Source organism: Schistocerca piceifrons, chromosome X (genome assembly GCF_021461385.2).
Source record: "Schistocerca piceifrons isolate TAMUIC-IGC-003096 chromosome X, iqSchPice1.1, whole genome shotgun sequence".
Taxonomy (NCBI): Eukaryota; Metazoa; Arthropoda; class Insecta; order Orthoptera; family Acrididae; genus Schistocerca; species Schistocerca piceifrons.
The window spans coordinates 825,449,481-825,468,202 of NC_060149.1; the positions used below are offsets into that span (position 1 = coordinate 825,449,481).

General features: G+C 43.3%; 1 protein-coding gene across 3 annotated transcripts in view; it reads right to left on the reverse strand.

The window, feature by feature from the left end:
• Positions 1–18,722, reverse strand: part of LOC124721352 (protein sickie) — a 242,547-nt gene that overhangs the window by 205,775 nt on the left and 18,050 nt on the right. For all 3 annotated transcript variants that reach the window (XM_047246278.1, XM_047246277.1, XM_047246276.1), the window contains one exon: positions 10,557–10,689. In XM_047246278.1, coding sequence (XP_047102234.1) covers positions 10,557–10,689 — 133 coding nt within the window. The remainder of the gene's footprint in view (positions 1–10,556; positions 10,690–18,722) is intronic.

Below are 18,722 nucleotides of genomic sequence, written 5' to 3' on the forward strand. Positions count from 1 at the left end.
GGAACTGATCCCCCATGGTACACAAAACAGGTCAGAACGCTGTTGCAGAGGCAATGGAAAAAGCATGCGAAGTTCAGAAGAACGCGAAATCCCAAAGATTGGCTAAAATTTACAGACACGCAAAATTTGGCACGGACTTCAATGCGAGATGCCTTTAATAGGTTACACAACGAAACATTGTCTCGAAATTTGGTAGAAAATCCAAAGAAATTCTGGTCGTATGTAAAGTACACAAGCGGCAAGACGCAGTCAATACCTTCGCTGCGCAGTGCCGATGGTACTGTTACCGACGACTGTGCCGCTAAAGCGGAGTTATTGAACGCAGTTTTCCAAAATTCCTTCACCAGGGAAGATGAATGGATTATTCCAGAATTTGAAACACGAACAGCTGCTAGCATGAGTTTCTTAGAAGTTGATACCTTAGGGGTTGCGAAGCAACTCAAATCACTTGATACGGGCAAGTCTTCAGGTCCAGATTGTATACCGATTAGGTTCCTTTCAGATTACGCTGATACAATAGCTCCCTACTTAGCAATCATATACAACCGCTAGCTCACCGATAGATCTGTACCTACAGATTGGAAAATTGCGCAGGTCGCACCAGTGTTTAAGAAGGGTAGTAGGAGTAATCCATCAAACTACAGACCTATATCATTGACATCGGTTTGCAGTAGGGTTTTGGAGCACATACTGTATTCAAACATTATGAATCACCTTGAAGGGATTGATCTATTGATACGCAATCAGCATGGTTTCAGAGAACATAGTTCTTGTGCAACGCAACTAGCTCTTTACTCGCACAAAGTAATGGCCGCTATCGACAGGGGATCTCAAGTTGATTCCGTATTTCTAGATTTCCGGAAAGCTTTTGACACCGTTCCTCACAAACGACTTTTAATCAAGCTGCGGGCCTATGGGGTATCGTCTCAGTTGTGCGACTGGATTGATTTCCTGTCAGGAAGGTCGCAGTTCATAGTAATAGACGGCAAATCATCGAGTAAAACTGAAGTGATATCAGGTGTTCCCCAGGGAAGCGTCCTGGGACCTCTGCTGTTCCTTATCTACATAAATGACCTGGGTGACAATCTGAGCAGTTCTCTTAGGTTGTTCGCAGATGATGCTGTAATTTACCGTCTAGTAAGGTCATCCGAAGACCAGTATCAGTTGCAAAGCGATTTAGAAGAGATTGCTGTATGGTGTGGCAGGTGGCAGTTGATGCTAAATAACGAAAAGTGTGAGGTGATCCACATGAGTTCCAAAAGAAATCCGTTTGAATTCGATTACTCGATAAAGAGTACAATTCTCAAGGCTGTCAATTCAACTAAGTACCTGGGTGTTAAAATTACGAACAACTTCAGTTGGAAAGACCACATAGATAATATTGTGGGGAAGGCGAGCCAAAGGTTGCGTTTCATTGGCAGGACACTTAGAAGATGCAACAAGTCCGGGATCCTTACCAGGTGGGATTGACGGAGGACATCGAAAGGGTGCAAAAAAGGGCAGCTCGTTTTGTATTATCACGTAATAGGGGAGAGAGTGTGGCAGATACGATATGCGAGTTGGGATGGAAGTCATTAAAGCAAAGACGTTTTTCGTCGCAGCGAGATCTATTTACGAAATTTCAGTCACCAACTTTCTCTTCCGAATACGACAATATTTTGTTGAGCCCAACCTACATAGGTAGGAATGATCATCAAAATAAAATAAGAGAAATCAGAGCTCGAACAGAAAGGTTTAGGTGTTCGTTTTTCCCGCGCGCTGTTCAGGAGTGGAATGGTAGAGAGATAGTATGATTGTGGTTCGATGAGCCCTCTGCCAAGCACTTAAATGTGAATTGCAGAGTAATCATGTAGATGTAGATATGAATTGAGGAGATCTACCACCATCCTTTTTCTTGCACAATCATATACAAAATTAATGTTGAAGTCACCAGATATAACTAATTTCTGGTACTTCCTATAAAGTGAATCAAGGACCCACTCTAGCTTGAGCAGAAATGCTCTGAAGTCAGAGTTAGGGGACCTATAAACAACAACATTTAGAAGTTTAGTTTCACTAAATTCAACTGCCCCTGCACAACATTCAAATATCTGTTCAGTGCAGTGCCTTGATACATCTACAGACTCAAATGGAATAATGTTTGTTATTGCTAATGCAGTGAGCACTCAGCTACGATCTACTCTCTTCTGCAAGAAGGAAGTCAGTACCAAGACTAAGTTATCTGTGCACCGTTCAATCTTTCTTTCAAGTTACCTTATCAATAAGGTTGAGGTTACGGATATGAAAGTAGCTAGGATGTTTACAGGTACTAGTAGATGGGAACAATGGCAGGAGGGTGTCCACAATGAGGAAATCAAAGAAAAACTGGGAATGAACTCTATAGATGTAGCAGTCAGGGCGAACAGGCTTAGATGGTGGGGTAATGTTACACGCATGGGAGAAGCAAGGTTACCCAAGAGACTGACTCATGGGTTCAGCAGTAGAGGGTAGGAGGAGTCGGGGTAGACCAAGGAGAAGATAGCTGGATTCGGTTAAGAATGATTTTGAAGTAATAGGCTTAACATCAGAAGAGGCACCAATGTTAGCACTGAATAGGGGATCATGGAGGAATTTTATAAGGGGGACTTCAGACTGAACGCTGAAAGGCATAATCAGTCTTAAATGATGATGATGGTGATGATGATGATATACATGGCCACTACCTAATTCCGCAAGGAACTCCTTGGAAAACAGCCAGCTAATCTGTATCCTGGTAAAGGAAGCCTCTGAATTGTCAAATTATTTAAATGGTACTCCGATATACCAATAATTTCAGAGTCAACATCCATAAGCGGTTCACTAACTTTATCTCTAATACCTCTTATATTTTGATGAAATATGCTAGTTCCTTCTCTACTTGGAAACATGACGTCCTCTGAAGGTGATTCCTTAGTTAGAGGGACTTCCTATAAGCACGTATATCTATCAGCTGGCTTCAATCTAAAAATGGTGCTGTTGTGACTCGCCGATATTTCAAAGTGCCGCCACGCAGTTACGCGTGTCCTCTACGTGCAGCGCTGTCTGCCAGCCATACAGCAGCAGCGCCACCTAAGTGGCCAGGCAGCCAGCGGTCGCTAGACTTGGACTCAGTTATGATTTGACTGTCAAAGTGTACACACGTCTTACTCTGTTTACTTGATCTGTGACTTTCATGTATTGCGTCTTCCTTGAAATATATTTACTCAACTTGAAGTTATTACAAATGGCGCCGAGGATGGATTTTTCTCTTCCATCGTTGACCCACATGTTTCCATGGCTACTTTAGAGCAACTATTGCAAGGTCTCATAGAACAGCAAATGCTTCTCACAAATGCGATTTATGATTCCGTCGCGGCATCAAATGCGGGGCGTCTCTCGTCATCGTCTCTACCTACTTTTCCTCCTTACGACGAGACGGCGGAAGACTGGTCTGATTATGAAAAACGTCTTTGACAGCACTTCTTGGCATTTCATGTCGCAGACGAACAAACATGTAAGTCTCTGCTCCTTTCATGTATTTCACCTCAAATGCATCGGTTGTTGTCGCGATTGGCTCCTTTGAAAGATCCTGTGTCTTTGTTCTTTGCTGAAATGTGGTCACTTCTGTCCATCTATTTTCAAAAGCAAACGCATGTGGTAGCCTCTCGTGTTGCCTTTTATTGTTGTCAACTGAATCAATCCTATCGTGCTTGGGCTGCTGAACTACACAGCCTCAGTAGAAAGTGTCAATTTGTTACTGAAGTTCACAAAGAATCCTACGCCGATTCCATGGTACAGGATGCTATCATCCGATCGGCACCCGACAAAGAAGTTACGCAACGTGCCCTTCAGTCAGCAAACCGGACTCTAGATGAAGTCCTATCCATTGCTCAGTCTTTTGAAATTTCTCGTGCCGCTGGAGCACAAATAGAGGCATGGGACGACGTCGGGGAAATACAACCTCTGAGCGATGTTGACGAAGCGTGTGGCGTGTCCCCGCCGGCCGACGTGGCCGCAGTCCGCTCCCAAGCGCAGCCTCTGCCTAACCGTAAACAAACCTCTAAGAAACTGCAGCAAAACCCACGGCAACTTCCTCCATGTCCGCGGTGTTTTACGAAACATTCACGAGAAGATTGTCCACAAGGTTGAGCCGTGTGTCACAAATGCAAAAAAAAAGGGTCATGTGTCATCCATCTGCAAATCCGACCGCATACATGATGTTCATGAACATGACGATGATTCTGATTCTGTGTTGTCTGTCAGTTGTACTTCTTCCCTTTCAGGGAAGTTATTCCTCACTGTCCAAATACTTCGTCGAGATGTTCGCATTCAGGTGGATACTGGTTCTGCTGCCACTATCACCGATTCTCAAACGTATCTTCAGTTGGGTTCTCCAATCCTGTCACCAGTCACTAGGCAGTTACGGACTTACAATAAACAGAAGATTTCTCTCTTGGGACAATCTGATGCTGAGGTATCTTACAAATCTGTCGTTTATACTGTTCCCATAATTGTGGTCGACCAGAGTAACGCGGATAATCTTTTTGGTTTCGATGCCTTTCGCGTTTTTGGGTTGTCTATAGATGACTCTGTCAATATCGTATCTGATGCTATTCCTTATGCTCAACTGGATTCCTTGTCGACGACATTTTCATCCCTTTTTTCTCCTGGGTTAGGCCGTGCAAACGACTTTGAAGCTCACATCATGCTCAAACCGACTGCTTGGCCTAAGTTTTTTCGGGCTCGGCCCATTCCTGTGGCCCTTCGTGATCAGGTCAAACGGGAGCTGGATCGTCTCACTGCTTCAGGGGTCTTGCTTCCTGTCACTTCCAGTGAGTGGTCCTCTCCTGTCGTTGTTGTTGCTAAGCCAAATGGTGATATTCGTCTCTGTGGCAATTTCAAAGCCTTACCCTATGCCTCGACCTGAAGAATTGTTCACTAAACTTGCTGGAGGACAGTAATTTTCTAAACTTGACCTGTCAGAAGCTTATCATCAACTTCCTCTCGACGCTGCTTCCTGGCAGTTTCTGGTCCTTAACACATCTTTCGGCCTCTATCAATGCCAACAATTGCCATTCGGGGTTGTCAGCGCCCCTGTTCTCTTTCAGTGATTCTTAGAACAATTATTGCTCACTGTCCCTGGGTGTATAAATTGCCAGAACGACATTGTTGTCACTGGCTCCACCACTGACGAACATCTTCAAAATCTCCGCACACTTTTTCATGTCTTACAGACTGCCAGTCTTAAGTGTAATCTTCAGAAATCAAAATCTTTTCAGGCATCTATCATGTACTTGGGGTTTCAACTCTCTCGGGATGGTATTCGTCCGCTTCAGCAAACCGTCACTGCGATCGATGCCCTTCCTCGCCCTACAGCCGTTAAGGAACTGCAGGCCTTCTTGGGGAAAATAGCATACCATCACGAGTTTTTACCGTCTGCTGCTTCGGTGGCTCAGCCGTTGCATCGCCTGTTGCATAAAAACGTGCCTTTTCACTGGTCTGCGTCATGCGATGTGGCTTTCCAGAGATTGAAGACTATGTTGAAACAGGCCCTGTGCCTGGCTACTTATCGACCTGGCCAACATCTTTTTCTTGCCATGGACGCCTCTCAATACGGGGTCGGTACAGCCCTTGCGCACCGTTTTTCTGACGGTTCTGAACAACCCATTGCTTATGCCTCCAATACGCTTACGGATGCCCAACAAAAGTATTCTCAAATTGAAAAAGAAGCTTTGGCCATTATTTATGCTCTTCATAAGTTTGATGTTTTTCTCTATGGATCAAAATTTCATCTCGTTACAGATCAGAAACCACTTGTTTCCTTGTTTCATCCATCAACGTCACTTCCTGACAAGGCTGCACACCACCTCCAGCGTTGGGCTCTTTACTTGTCTCATTTCAATTATGAGATTCATTTCCGGCCAATGGCTCAACATGAGAATGCTGATGCACTGTCTCACCTTCCCATGGGTCCTGATCTGGCATTTGATAGGGACGAACTTTTGTGCTCCACCTGGATGTTGCTGAGCAGCAGGTTGTGGAGGGGTTCCCCATCACCAGGGACAGGCTGGCGGCTGCTACGGGTTCTGACCCTACCCTCTCCCGGGTTTTACGCTGTATTCGGAAGGGTTGGCCAGATCGACCGTCCGCTAAGACTTCCGATTCATTGCGCAACTACTACGCTTTGCGTTACCATCTCACGGATAGGGATGGTGTTATCCTCCTTTCCACCGAAAATGCTTCGTCGAGTTTTGTGGTACCTGCATCTTTGCATGCTTCGGTCTTGCGCCTCCTTCACCAAGGGCACCGGGGTGTCTCTCACACAAAATCTCTGGCGCGCTGTCATGTGTACTGGCCTGGCATCGACTCTGAAATCGCACACATGGTCGCTGCCTGTGGCCCTTGTGTGTCACAGGCCGCTGCCCCAAAGTCATCTTTGTCACCGTGGCCTTCGCCTGAGAAGCCCTGGGAGAGTATTCATGCTGACTTTGCGGGACCTTTTTTAGGTACTTATTGGCTTCTCATTATTGACGCTTACTCTAACTTTCCTTTCATTGTCCGTTGCACGTCACCTACCACCACGGCAACCACCAATGCTCTAGCTCGCATTTTCTCTTTGGAAGGCCTTCCCTCTACTCTTGTTACTGATAATGGTCCGCAATTTACCTCTTCCGATTTTGCAGATTTTTGTGCCCGCCACGGCGTCATGCATGTCACGGCCCCTCCGTTCCATCCACAGTCAAACGGTGAGGCTGAACGACTGGTCCACACATTTAAGGCTCAGATGAGGAAACTTCTGACTTCCTCTGCTGATGGTGCGCTTCTCCAATTTCTTGCTTCTAACTGTTTCACCCCCATGGGTGACCACAGCCCGGCTGAGCTCTTACATAGCCGACAGCCCCGCACGCTACTTCATCTTCTGCGGCCTTTCACCTCAAGGCCGCAGGTGCCTTCGCTTGGCCGGTTCACCGCCGACGACCTTGTATGAGTACGAGGATATGGCAGGCAGCCAAAATGGAGTCCTGGCCGCAGCTTACGACACCGTGGCCGACACCTGTATGAAATCCAGACAGACACAGATGTTGCAGTGCGTCATTCGGACCAGCTTCGGCCTCCTGTGCCGGCAACGCCTGTTCCGGATGTCGCTACACCGCCTTCGGCTCTACCTGACGCTCGGGATACTGGAATCTCTCATTACTCACAACGCAGTCCTCTCACCATCATATTGGTGCCAGCACAAGAACTGACGCCACCGGGAGATGTGCCCATGCAGGAACCAGATGACCATCATATGTCGGAGCAACTCTACTCGCCTCCTTCTCCTACGGATGCGGACACATCTCCCATGTCTCCTGTTATAACAACCAGACTTGCCGCAACGGGTAGATTGGTGCACGGGGCACCAGCAGATTTGACCCCCATATCTCCTGTCATCTCGATCCGTTATCATCGAGGACACTTCCGTCCATACGGGAAGCCTCCTCCTCGAGACTTTACGGCCAGTCAAACAACACCTAAGGACGTTAGCAATCTACAAGCCACCTCCATCAAGACCTGTGCAAAAAATTCAAAGGGGGGAAAAGTGTTGTGACTCACTAATCTTTTAAAGTGCCGCCACACAGTTCCGCGCATCCTCTACATGCGGCGCTGTCTGTCAGCCATGCAGCAGCAGTGCCACCTAAGTGGCCAGCCAGCCAGCGGCCGCTAGACTTGGACTCAGTTATGATTTGACTGTTAAAGTGTACACACGTCTTACTCTGTTTGCTTGATCTGTGACTTTCACGTATTGCGTCTTCCTTGAAATGTATTTGTTCAACTTAAAGTTATTACAGGTGCTGCTCTAACACCAACTAATACAGGAATTTTTCGACGAGTGATCCCACTACAATGTCACCTGCAAGCTTTGCCAACCTCCACTTCCCTTACCTATTGAGGTGCAGGCCATGCCTAGTGAAACCCAATCTACTGACAGATTCAACTGGCACCACTTACACCTAGTTTTCTCAAAATCTTGAACATCTTGCCCCATTTTACACTGTCAAACAGTTTGTTGTGGTTGGCAGGAGAGCCAACACCGTGTTACTAGAGGAAGCCAAAAGGCACGCGTTTTAGCTCACGCAGGCTGGCATGAGGTCTGGAACAGGACAAGGAAATTAGAATTTAGAAAAAAACGGACGTAGCTGGTGGAATACTTAACTTTAATCCATTAATGGTGAACGTCGCTCTTGACGGTACATGATTCAGTATCAATAGTAACTGGTAATGGCGCCTCGCTAGGTCGTAGCAAATGACGTAGCTGAAGGCTATACTAAACTATCGTCTCGGCAAATGAGAGCGTATTTTGTCAGTGAACCATTGCTAGCAAAGTCGGTTGTACAACTGGGGCGAGTGCTAGGAAGTCTCTCTAGACCTGCCGTGTGGCGGCAATCACTGATAGTGGCGACACGCGGGTCCGACGTATACTAACGGACCGCGGACGATTTAAACGCTACCAACTAGCAAAAGTGGTGTCTGGCGGTGACACCACACAGTTTTTCTAGGCAGACAAATCGTATGAGTGTGTCTTGACTTTTCTTCAGAACGCAATGTCACAAACTGCTTCTCTGGTGCCTTTACCTTTTCTAAAGTCAAAATGATCATCATCTGACAGATCCTCCAGTTCTTTTCCAGTCTTGTGTATATTATCCTTATCAGCAGCTGGGATGCATGAGCTGTTAAGCTGACAGTGTGATAGTTCTCACACTGATCGGCCCTTGCTATCTTCAGGACTGTGTGGCTCAAATTATACTCTGCTTCAGCAAATATTGACAGATTTTGTAACTACAAGCATGTGTTTTCCTTCCACAGACATTCCCTCACTTTACACAACCTCTCCGTTCAAACACTCCAATAGCTCTAACACAGTTATACAACAATTTTCATTCATCTTCAAAGAATGAGATTTCTTAATGACAAACATATATAGATTTTAAATTAATTATCCTTTTCATAACTTCAGTTCCATCTTCCCACAACTTTTTCTCTACTATAGTTCATTTTATATCTCATCTGATATGCCAGAACATTATGACCACTGCCCATCATGATTTTGGATGCCACCTGGTGGCACTGTGGGCACGTGATGCAGTGACAAAAGTATGTAAGCAGAGCAGACACGGTCGAGGGATCACCCTAGTGAAGATACGGGCTACAAATGGGGAAATCCACCGAGTTAAGCAACTTTGACAAAGGCCAGATAATTATTGCACAGAGCCTCTGAACGAGTATCCAGAAAACGTGGTTGAATGTTCACGTCCTATTGTTGTGAGCATCTATGGAAAGAGGTAGGAGGACAGTGAAACTACCACTATGCACTAAATGGTTGGACGTCCACGGCTCTTCATAGAATGTGGGGTTTGGAGGTTTGTGTGTTCTGTAAAATAGGATAGATGGTGATCTGTGGCATCTCTGGTGAAAGGGCACAATGCTGGTGCACGCATAATTGTTTCGGAGCACACTGTTCATCGTACATTGTTGAACATGGAATTCCACAGCAGACAACTCCTATGTGTTCACATGTTGATCTAACAACATTGTCAATTAAGATTGCAGTGGGCATGGGACCATCAGGATTAGACCGTTGATCAATGCAAATGTGTCAGCTCTTCGGGTGAATCACATTTTTGCTACACTAGGTCGACGGTCGTCTCCACAGACGGCGTAATTGAAGTGAATGGCAGATTGAAACGTGCAGCATTCCACGGATGCAGGCTGGTGGAAGCAGTATTATGTTATGGAAGATATTCCACTGCGCTTGTATGGGACCTGTGGTAGTAATTGAAGACATGGTGACATCTACGAACCACCTGCATCCCTTCATGCGTGATGTCTTCCCTGATTGCGATCTCTTCTCTCAGCAGTATAACTGCCCATGTCTTGGAGCCAGAACCATGCTACAGTGGTTTGAGGAGCATTATAATGAACCCACATTGATGTCTTGGGAACCAAATTCACCTGATATAAATACTATGGAACCCATCTGGGTCACTATAGGGCACGATCACCATGTACACAATCAGCAGCCCATTACTTATGCAAATTGCATGACCAGTGTGCAAACATCTAGTGGCACATACTTCTATAAATGTGACCAACAAACTGTCAGATCCCTGATAAGCAGAATCAGTGATGTATTTTGTTCCAAAGACGGACAAACAAGCTATTAAGCAGGTGGTCATGAAGTTCTGATTCATCAGTGTATGTTTTATATCATTTTTACATTATTTTTTCGATATTTTCAGGTCTTTTGGTGATAATTTTCCACGTTTCTTAGATTATTAAAAACCAAGTCCTGTGGTTACAGGCCCTTTCTCATATTCATAAAATAAATGAGTTTTCACTCACGGCAAATGCTCCTACTGGCTCACCCCCACCCGTGTTCAACATTCTGAACAAAAAATTATTTAATTCATATCAAATCAATATGCAGTTCCAAAAGTTTTAGGTTAAAACAGAAATAACTTCACAATATGAGGTACTCTCATGCTCATGAAAGTTTGTGTGTTTTTTTTTTTACTTACTTGCTCTGCTGATAAATTTGTTGTCTGCGGATGTATAAGGATGCACCACCTTCTGACATATAACCATCACAAACATCAGGGATGTGGCATGACACTGCTCCTGACCTCATCATTTCCCCATCTGACATGTAACCTGAAAGTCAAGACAGACATTGAACAACTATCCATTATAATAAAAAAGGCTGTACAGGAAGAAGTTAGATGTCACTCTTTAGTTTTGGCCTGCAGTTTTCTCAGCATCATATCCCTCCTTTAACAGCCTGTGTAAGTGAAGCCTTTATCTGTCACCATTAGTGTGTTTCTTTTTGTAGTGTCTAACAGGGCTTCTCTCTTTTCCTGCCTGATCTCCTAGTCAGCACTGTTGTCTGAGATACCTACATCAAGTGAGCTGTTTACTTCATATTTCATACACAGCTATCTGGTGACATTTTCTCATTATTATGCTGTGCAGCTTTTCTTTCTCACTGTGACCATGACTAAAGTTAACAATATATTGTTTCTCTTTCTTTCATCCCTCCCTACACACACACACACACACACACACACACACACACACACACACACAGAGTATACACAAAAGAACTGTCTCCATAACTGAACATCACATACACTTTTTATAATGTTATGAATGATACACTGAACCAGAATCTAACAACTGCACTGAAATCATCCCAGATTTGTTCAGTGATCAGTAGCTTTATCAGGACCTAGCTGTTTATTAAATACAAACCCCAAATACTTAAATATCAGACTTTCAACGAAGTTTACTTCAATGCAAAAGTCTTTTCCTCAGTTCCAATGACCAAATGTATTCACAAATTTCCCTGTTATTTTCATAACGTGTTTAATATCTTGCATGTGTCATCTGCAGTTTCAGGTGTGGTTATCTACAGACATACATTACATGAATCTTATTACATAGATGCCACAGACAGGAGTCTCCAGCACATACAAAAAAGTCAAGAATGTATATTTTATTTAAGTGTAACACAATGAAATGACCTAACTTTATGAATAATTACAGGAACACAGTGCTTGTATTACATTATAAACTAAGAAATTAATTTTTAGAGTTTCTGTGAAGATTCTCTTTAATGAAGTAGTAGGAGTTGCCCCACAGAAATTCTTTAATTCAGTCTTAAATGCCACTAAATTACCCACAAGACATTTAATACAAATACAAATGTTTTATTCCACCGTTAAGCATATTTACATGCAATTGATGTCGTCAGTGTTAACATAACAATAACAACAATAATAATAATATAAACTTCAACATGACAAATGTTATTAACTACCATATTGTCACAAAAGAAGCTGAGTACCACACATTATCGATGACACAGTGGCTCCTATCAGGCCACGACAGAGCCGCAGTTTACGTGGCGAGAAACCTGAGTTCGAGCCATATTCAACAGATCGCAATCTATCGGAGACAGAAGAAGAAGAAGAAGAAGAAGAAGAAGAAGAAGAAAAAGAAGAAAGAAGATGAAGAAGAGGACGTTACGACGACAGCAACTGTGTGCCACCACACGAGACATCCTTCCGGGTTCTCCAGTGACGATGGCTAAGATCCAAACAAGTGGCTGGAGGTATATGAGTTTATAGCCAAATTTAACAAATGAGATGACACCATGTGTTTGGCTAACGTATTTTTCTACTTGAAGGGCACTGCCAAGCAATGGTATGAGAACAACAAGGAGAAGTTCACAAGATGGGAAGTATTTGATATGGAACTGTGCAAGTATTTCGGCGACGCACAACCCAAGTGCAAGGCTGAATATAAATTAAAATGGAGGGCACAGCGTCCAGGAGAAACGACAGCATCCTACATTCAAGACGTCTTGGAGACGTGTAAAATAGTGGATCCTAGAATGAAGGAGGAAGATAAGGTGGCTCATCTCACAAAGGATGTTGCTGAGGACATGTATCAAGCCCTACTCCTGAAGCAGGTTTCGACAGCAGACAACTTCATAAATTGGTGCCAGTATATCGAGACAATGCGTCAAAAAAGAATTACACACAAGACGTTTGACTGGCTTCCGAACGTCGTATCAATGTCTGTGATGGAGGAAGAAACCGATTTCACAAGTGTTCTTCATCAGATAGTGAGAGAGGAAGTTCAGAAGGCACTTGGATTGCACGGTGAGCTAAAAACCGAGACACTTCAAGAGGTCATAAGGGAGGAAATGGAACAGACATTGAACCCAATCTCTTGTCCTTCATTTTCCTTTAACACGGTAAAAAAGTCAAGACCCAGGCGAAGTTACGTTCCTACAATGCCACATGAGGAACCTGTTTGGGCACCAAGGAAGACTGACACCTGGAGGACCCAGGATAACCAACCAGTATGTTTCCACTGCGGATGACTGGGACATGTGGTGCACTATTGTCGAGAAAGGTGGTGGATATTTGACAACGCCCATGCCAGGAGACAGCAGACTGATCTTAGCCGACACCAACTCCGGGACGATGAAGATGAACAGGAAGATGTGGGTGCAGGACAGCACAGGTCACCATTGCCGCAAGCTAGCTGCTGGAAAGGACGCTCCCCAACACGCCAATCAAGGTCTCCATTGCCGTTTAGAAGCTCAAGCCGATCACCTAGTCGCCGCATCCTGGAGAACTAAAGGGTGCAACCTCCCTTGGAGATGACGCCGCTGAAGATAAAAATCCTCCGCCGTTGATCACTACAACAATGATAGGAAATTACATTGATATCCTCATGGATGGCTGACCAGCCCAAGCTCTTGTGGACTCTGGAGCATCATATTCACTCATTTCGGAGAAGTACCATCACCAGTTGCAGAAAACCGTATTCGTCGACAGCAAAACACCTCTGCTGAAGATGGCTAATGGGAAATATGTAAAACCTACATTTGTGCGCGTGTAAGTGGCCATACAAAGCCCTTAGAATTCATTATCTTACAAGAGTGTAGTCATGACCTCATTCTCAGATGGGACTTTTTGAAAGCTTCTCAGGCAATTATAGATTGTGGTTACTCGAAGATTATGCTAGACGAGATGAGATATTGTGGACAGAAAGATACGCATCTGAGTGTGTGGAGACTGTGTGTGCTGAATAAAGTGATCATTCCTGCAGTCAGCACTAGAAACGTAACTGCCATGTGTCATGCCTTGCATCAACCTGTGGATCTTATAGTGGAATATAAGAGAGCATACCACTGGAGAATAACTTGGTCATCCCAGCCTCTGTAGACCCGTTTAGTTGGTGAGCTGTAGATAGTTAACTGTCCCCGAAAACCGCAGATACTTCCAAGATCCACGTGTGTAGCAAACACTGAGCCGTTAATTGCTGAACAGCTGAGCATCATAGAAACCTCCCTTGCTGAGTATGTGGGCGGAATTAGCGCTACCACTACTAGACAAGATCTAGCTCAACTATCACCAGATCTCACTAAGGAACAATAGAAGAAGCTACTTGCCATTCTTCAAGAGTTTTATGAATGCTTCAATCCACAGGTGAAGAGCAAATTAGACAAATCAATGGTGAAGCACCAGATTAGCACTGGAAACCATCAACCAATAAGCCAGAGAGCATACCATGTGTCGGCAACAGAACATCGAATAATTCAGGACGAGGTAGAGAAAATGACGAAGAATGACATCATTCAGCCTTCGCTGAGCCCATGGTCATCACCAGTGGTTCTTGTCAGGAAGAAGGATGGCAGCTGGCACTTGTGAGTTGATTACAGGAAGCTTAATAAGATAACTAAAAAGGATGTTCACCCTCTTCCACGAATTGACGATACACTATATTGTCTGAAGGGGGCTAAGTTTTTCTCAACCATGGACATGTACTCGGGATACTGGCAAATCGAAGTAGATGAGGATGATTGGAAGAAAACTGCATTGATCACCCCCGAGGGCCTGTATGAGTTTAAGGTAATGCCGTCTGGTTTGTGTAATGCACCAGCAACTTTTGAACACATGATGGATAATCTTCTAAGGCACCTGAAGTAGACGATGTGTCTTTGTTATTTAGATAACATTATAGTGTTCTCAGAAACATTTGATGAACACATAAAAAGACTGAGAGCCATTCATAAGTGTCTCAAACAAGCCAGACAAACTTAATCCAAGAAAGTGTGTCTTTGGAGCAAAAGAAATCAAAATACTTGGACACCTTGTGTCAAACGAAGGGGTGCGGCCAGAACCAGAAAAGGTGAGAGCTATTATGGAATTTCCTATTCCTAAAAGTATTAGAGATCGTGTTCCTATTACCATTGTTTTATCAAAGACTTTTGTATCAAAGCCAGGTCACTCCAAGAGTTGTTAACAGCCGATGCTAAATTTATCTGGGGTGGTACTCAACAAGATTCTTTCGATGTGCTGCAAAAAGCTCTGATGGCTGACCCTGTATCTGGTCTGTATGATGAGAGAGCACCTACAGAACTACACACAGATGCCAGTGGGTATGGGATGGGTGCTGTTCTGGTGCAAATTTTGGATGGAAAAGAGAAGGTTATAGCCTATGCTTCTAGGACACTTACAAAAGCCGAGAGAAACTACTCAACTACAGAAATAGAATGTCTTGCTGTGATCTGGGCCATGTGCAAATTTCAACAGTATCTCTTTGGACAGTATCTCTTTCAAAGTTGTTACAGACCATCATTCACTTTTTTTGGTTGACAGGTCTTAAGGATCCAACAGGACAACTCGCCAGGTGGGCACTACGTCTTCAAGCGTATGACATTGCCATAGTGTACAAAAGTGGAAGAAAACACCAAGATGCCGACTGTCTCTCAAGAAACCCTGTGCAAGACCATCAAGACTTGGCTGAAGATAGTGACTGTCCCCCTGCACGCCAAGATCTCTCTGCTGAGCAGAAGGAGGATGCCAAGATATCTCAAATTATGCTTGCCTTAAATCGGTCAGAGGATGTGAAAGGATAATTTAAGGTAGTTAATGGATTGCTTTGCAAGACAAACTTTGATCCGTTTGGACAGAGGTGGCTACCAGTGATTCCTAAACACATGCGCTTAGATGTTCTACAGAAATTCCATGACACACATGAGGCCGGACATTTAGGATTTATTAAGACATACAATAGAATCCACAAGAGATTTTTCTGGCAAGGTTTATTCAGGAGTGTCTGTCACTATGTGTCGCACAGTCGAGAGTGCCACAGGAGAAAGACAGTTCCTCAGAAACCACCTTGCCGACTCATACCAATTCCACCAGCCGAAACGCCTTTCCAGCATGTTGGGATTGACCTTGTCAGACGATTTCCAACATCTGCTAGTGGCAATAGATGGATTATTGTTTACACTGATTATCTGACACGCTATGCCATTGCAAAAGCCATGAAAACAGCCAAAGCATTCGAGGTAGCCAAATTCATTGTAGAAGACATTGTATTACAACACGGTGCACCAAGGTCATTAATTACGAATCAAGGGAAAGTTTCTCAATCAAATCGTGTGACAGGGATAAACTATCGGTGCAACATTAGTCATCACATGATGACTGCCAACCATCCGCAAACTAACGGGCTTACTGAACACCTTAATAAGACCTTGGTCGACATGCTATCAATGCTTGTCAATGTTGAGCAGAGCAACTGGGATGAGGTGCTACCTTTCATGACGTTTGCCTACAACACCGCCAAACATAATACCACAGGATTTACACCATTTTTCCTGGTGCATGGGCATGAAGCGACTACGATGATGGACACTCTGTTTCCGTTACATCCTGATGACGTGGATGACGACTCCATTGGCCAGGTGTTAACCAAAGCTGAGGAAGCTCAACAGTTAGCTCGACTCCGCAAGCTGCAGGCTCAAGAAAATGATCGGTGAAGGTATGACGCAAGCCACCACCCTGATGTTTACCAGCCTGGTGACCTCGTCTGGATCTTCACTCCTGTTCAGAAGGGTGGTCTCTCTGAGAAGCTCCTCAGGCGCTACTTTGGACCTTATAAGGTTGCAAGACAGTTGTCTGATGTTACTTATGAAGTTGAAGATTTCGACCCCGACACATGACGACGAATGATCAGAGATATGGTCCACGTCCTTTGAATGAAGCCCTATATGGATCCTGCAACCCAGGGTAAAGTCAAAGCTCCAGCGACCGGCAACAAGCAGAAAGGTGACAATGAGTGTAGTGACAAGAGAAGTTCTAAGAAGATCACCGCCAGGGCGAGTATCAGTCATCGGGAGTCAGAGTATGCAGGACCGATGACTCGTTCCCGGACTAGGAGGATGTAACACTGAGACGCTGTTCGCTTAAGGGGGGAGCAATGTCACAGAAGAAGCTGAGTAGCACCATGGTGTAGTGGGTATGATACTAAGCTGTGACATGGAGGGTCGTGAGTTCAAAACTCACCTGGACTGTACAGGTTTAATTTCTATATTCGTTCGAGTACATTCTAGAATTATCCACAAATTTCAAGAAGCATTGTACAGGAATGTTCTGTAGCTGTATATATACTGTATATGTTCTGGCCAGAGGCAGTTCACTCCATGCTCTTGTATGTTGAAGTGCTGAATAAACCAGCATTAAGTGAAGTTAGTGTTTATCATTCATCTACTTACACCTTCTTCTGCGTGACAATATAATAATCCAAGATGGATACAATACATATTTGTGCAAATGTCGATAACAACAAGAAGTTTCCTAATAGATCAATTACAAGATAAATGAACTCCATAGTTCAGTGAATGACAAATAAGTAATCAAACAGATAATTAACAATAAGTACATGAAACAGTAATAACATATTTGCACAGTGTGGCATATGTATAGTTTGTAGTTAATTTATAGTTCATTCTCACAAGGAAACTGGGTCATTTGTCGCATACTCAAGGAACTCTTGAGCAGAGTAAATTACTTTACTTTTGATGCACCTGGAAAGACTAGTTTTAAATTTATTTACTGGCACTGTGTAGGCATTTTCAGGTAATTTGTTCTAACAGGTTGTGAATACATGTACATGCATGTGGCTTACTTCTTTCTGTGTTGGTGTTAAATCCTTGAAGTTCTTGGTCAGGTTGTTTTAGGTCCCAGCACTATGTTTTGCCCCTTTTTTGGGATATATAAATACTTCTAACAACTATGACATTAATGAATATGTGTCAATATACCAAATATGTTTTGAAGAGATCTCTGCAGTATGCTTTTATAACACACTGCTACTGCACATAACCTTCCCTTTAAAAAAAAAAAAAAGAGGGGGAGAGCTTAGTAAACGCATATGCAAAGTAAACTAATTTATTCATTCTTAAATCACCTGCAACAGTAATAATGTGAGCTGAAAACACAGCTGAACTAAGGTGTTTTATAAATTCCAGTATGTGAGTTTACTGATAATGAATGTAAACTATCTTTAATCTTAATTTGTATGTACTGACTTATGTCAAAAGTTAGTGATAATCCATTTATCTCCTTATATTTCCATGGATGCCATTCAGTAACAAAACTGGTAATATTTTTTAATCCTCCCTTGTATCACCAGCAAAAGGGACAAAATTTACATCTTATGATATGGAAGATCTTTTATGTATATCAGAACAAGAAAGGAAACATGATACATTTGGTTTCATTGCGTCTATTTCCCGGTGCCTATTGCTATGTGATCAACAGGGAACTGACACAAAACGCTTTCTATTATATGGAAGGGGTAAAAACCATGAATCAGCTTGTCTTCTATTTTGCAATAGTTTAGGTTTAGCATGAGGATGTCACAACTCACAACATCAACAGCCTTATGTAAGCCACAAGACATTCCTCCTGTCATAATCTCTTATTTATTATTACTAGTATATCATCTATTAAGATAAATATAACCTGTTCTGTTGACAGTCATTTTTTAAATCCAAACTGTTTGTTACTGAGGATTTTTTAAAACTATTTTTACATTCTATTTGAACTATTTTTACATTCTACTGTACATGATCTCAAAAGCCTTTGAAAATGCTAGCAATAATGAGGTGCATCAGTAATTCTTTACCATTATTTTATCTAATTGTTTGTGATGTGGTTTGACAATAGCGTATTTTAGACTGATTGGGATAATATCATTATGAAAAGATTCATTACATAAGTGATTTGTGACATGACAAAACTTAGCAAATATAATTTGTTATTATTATTATTACTGTCAAAAGCCTATTAGGACTATCCAAAGTACTTAAAGGTGGT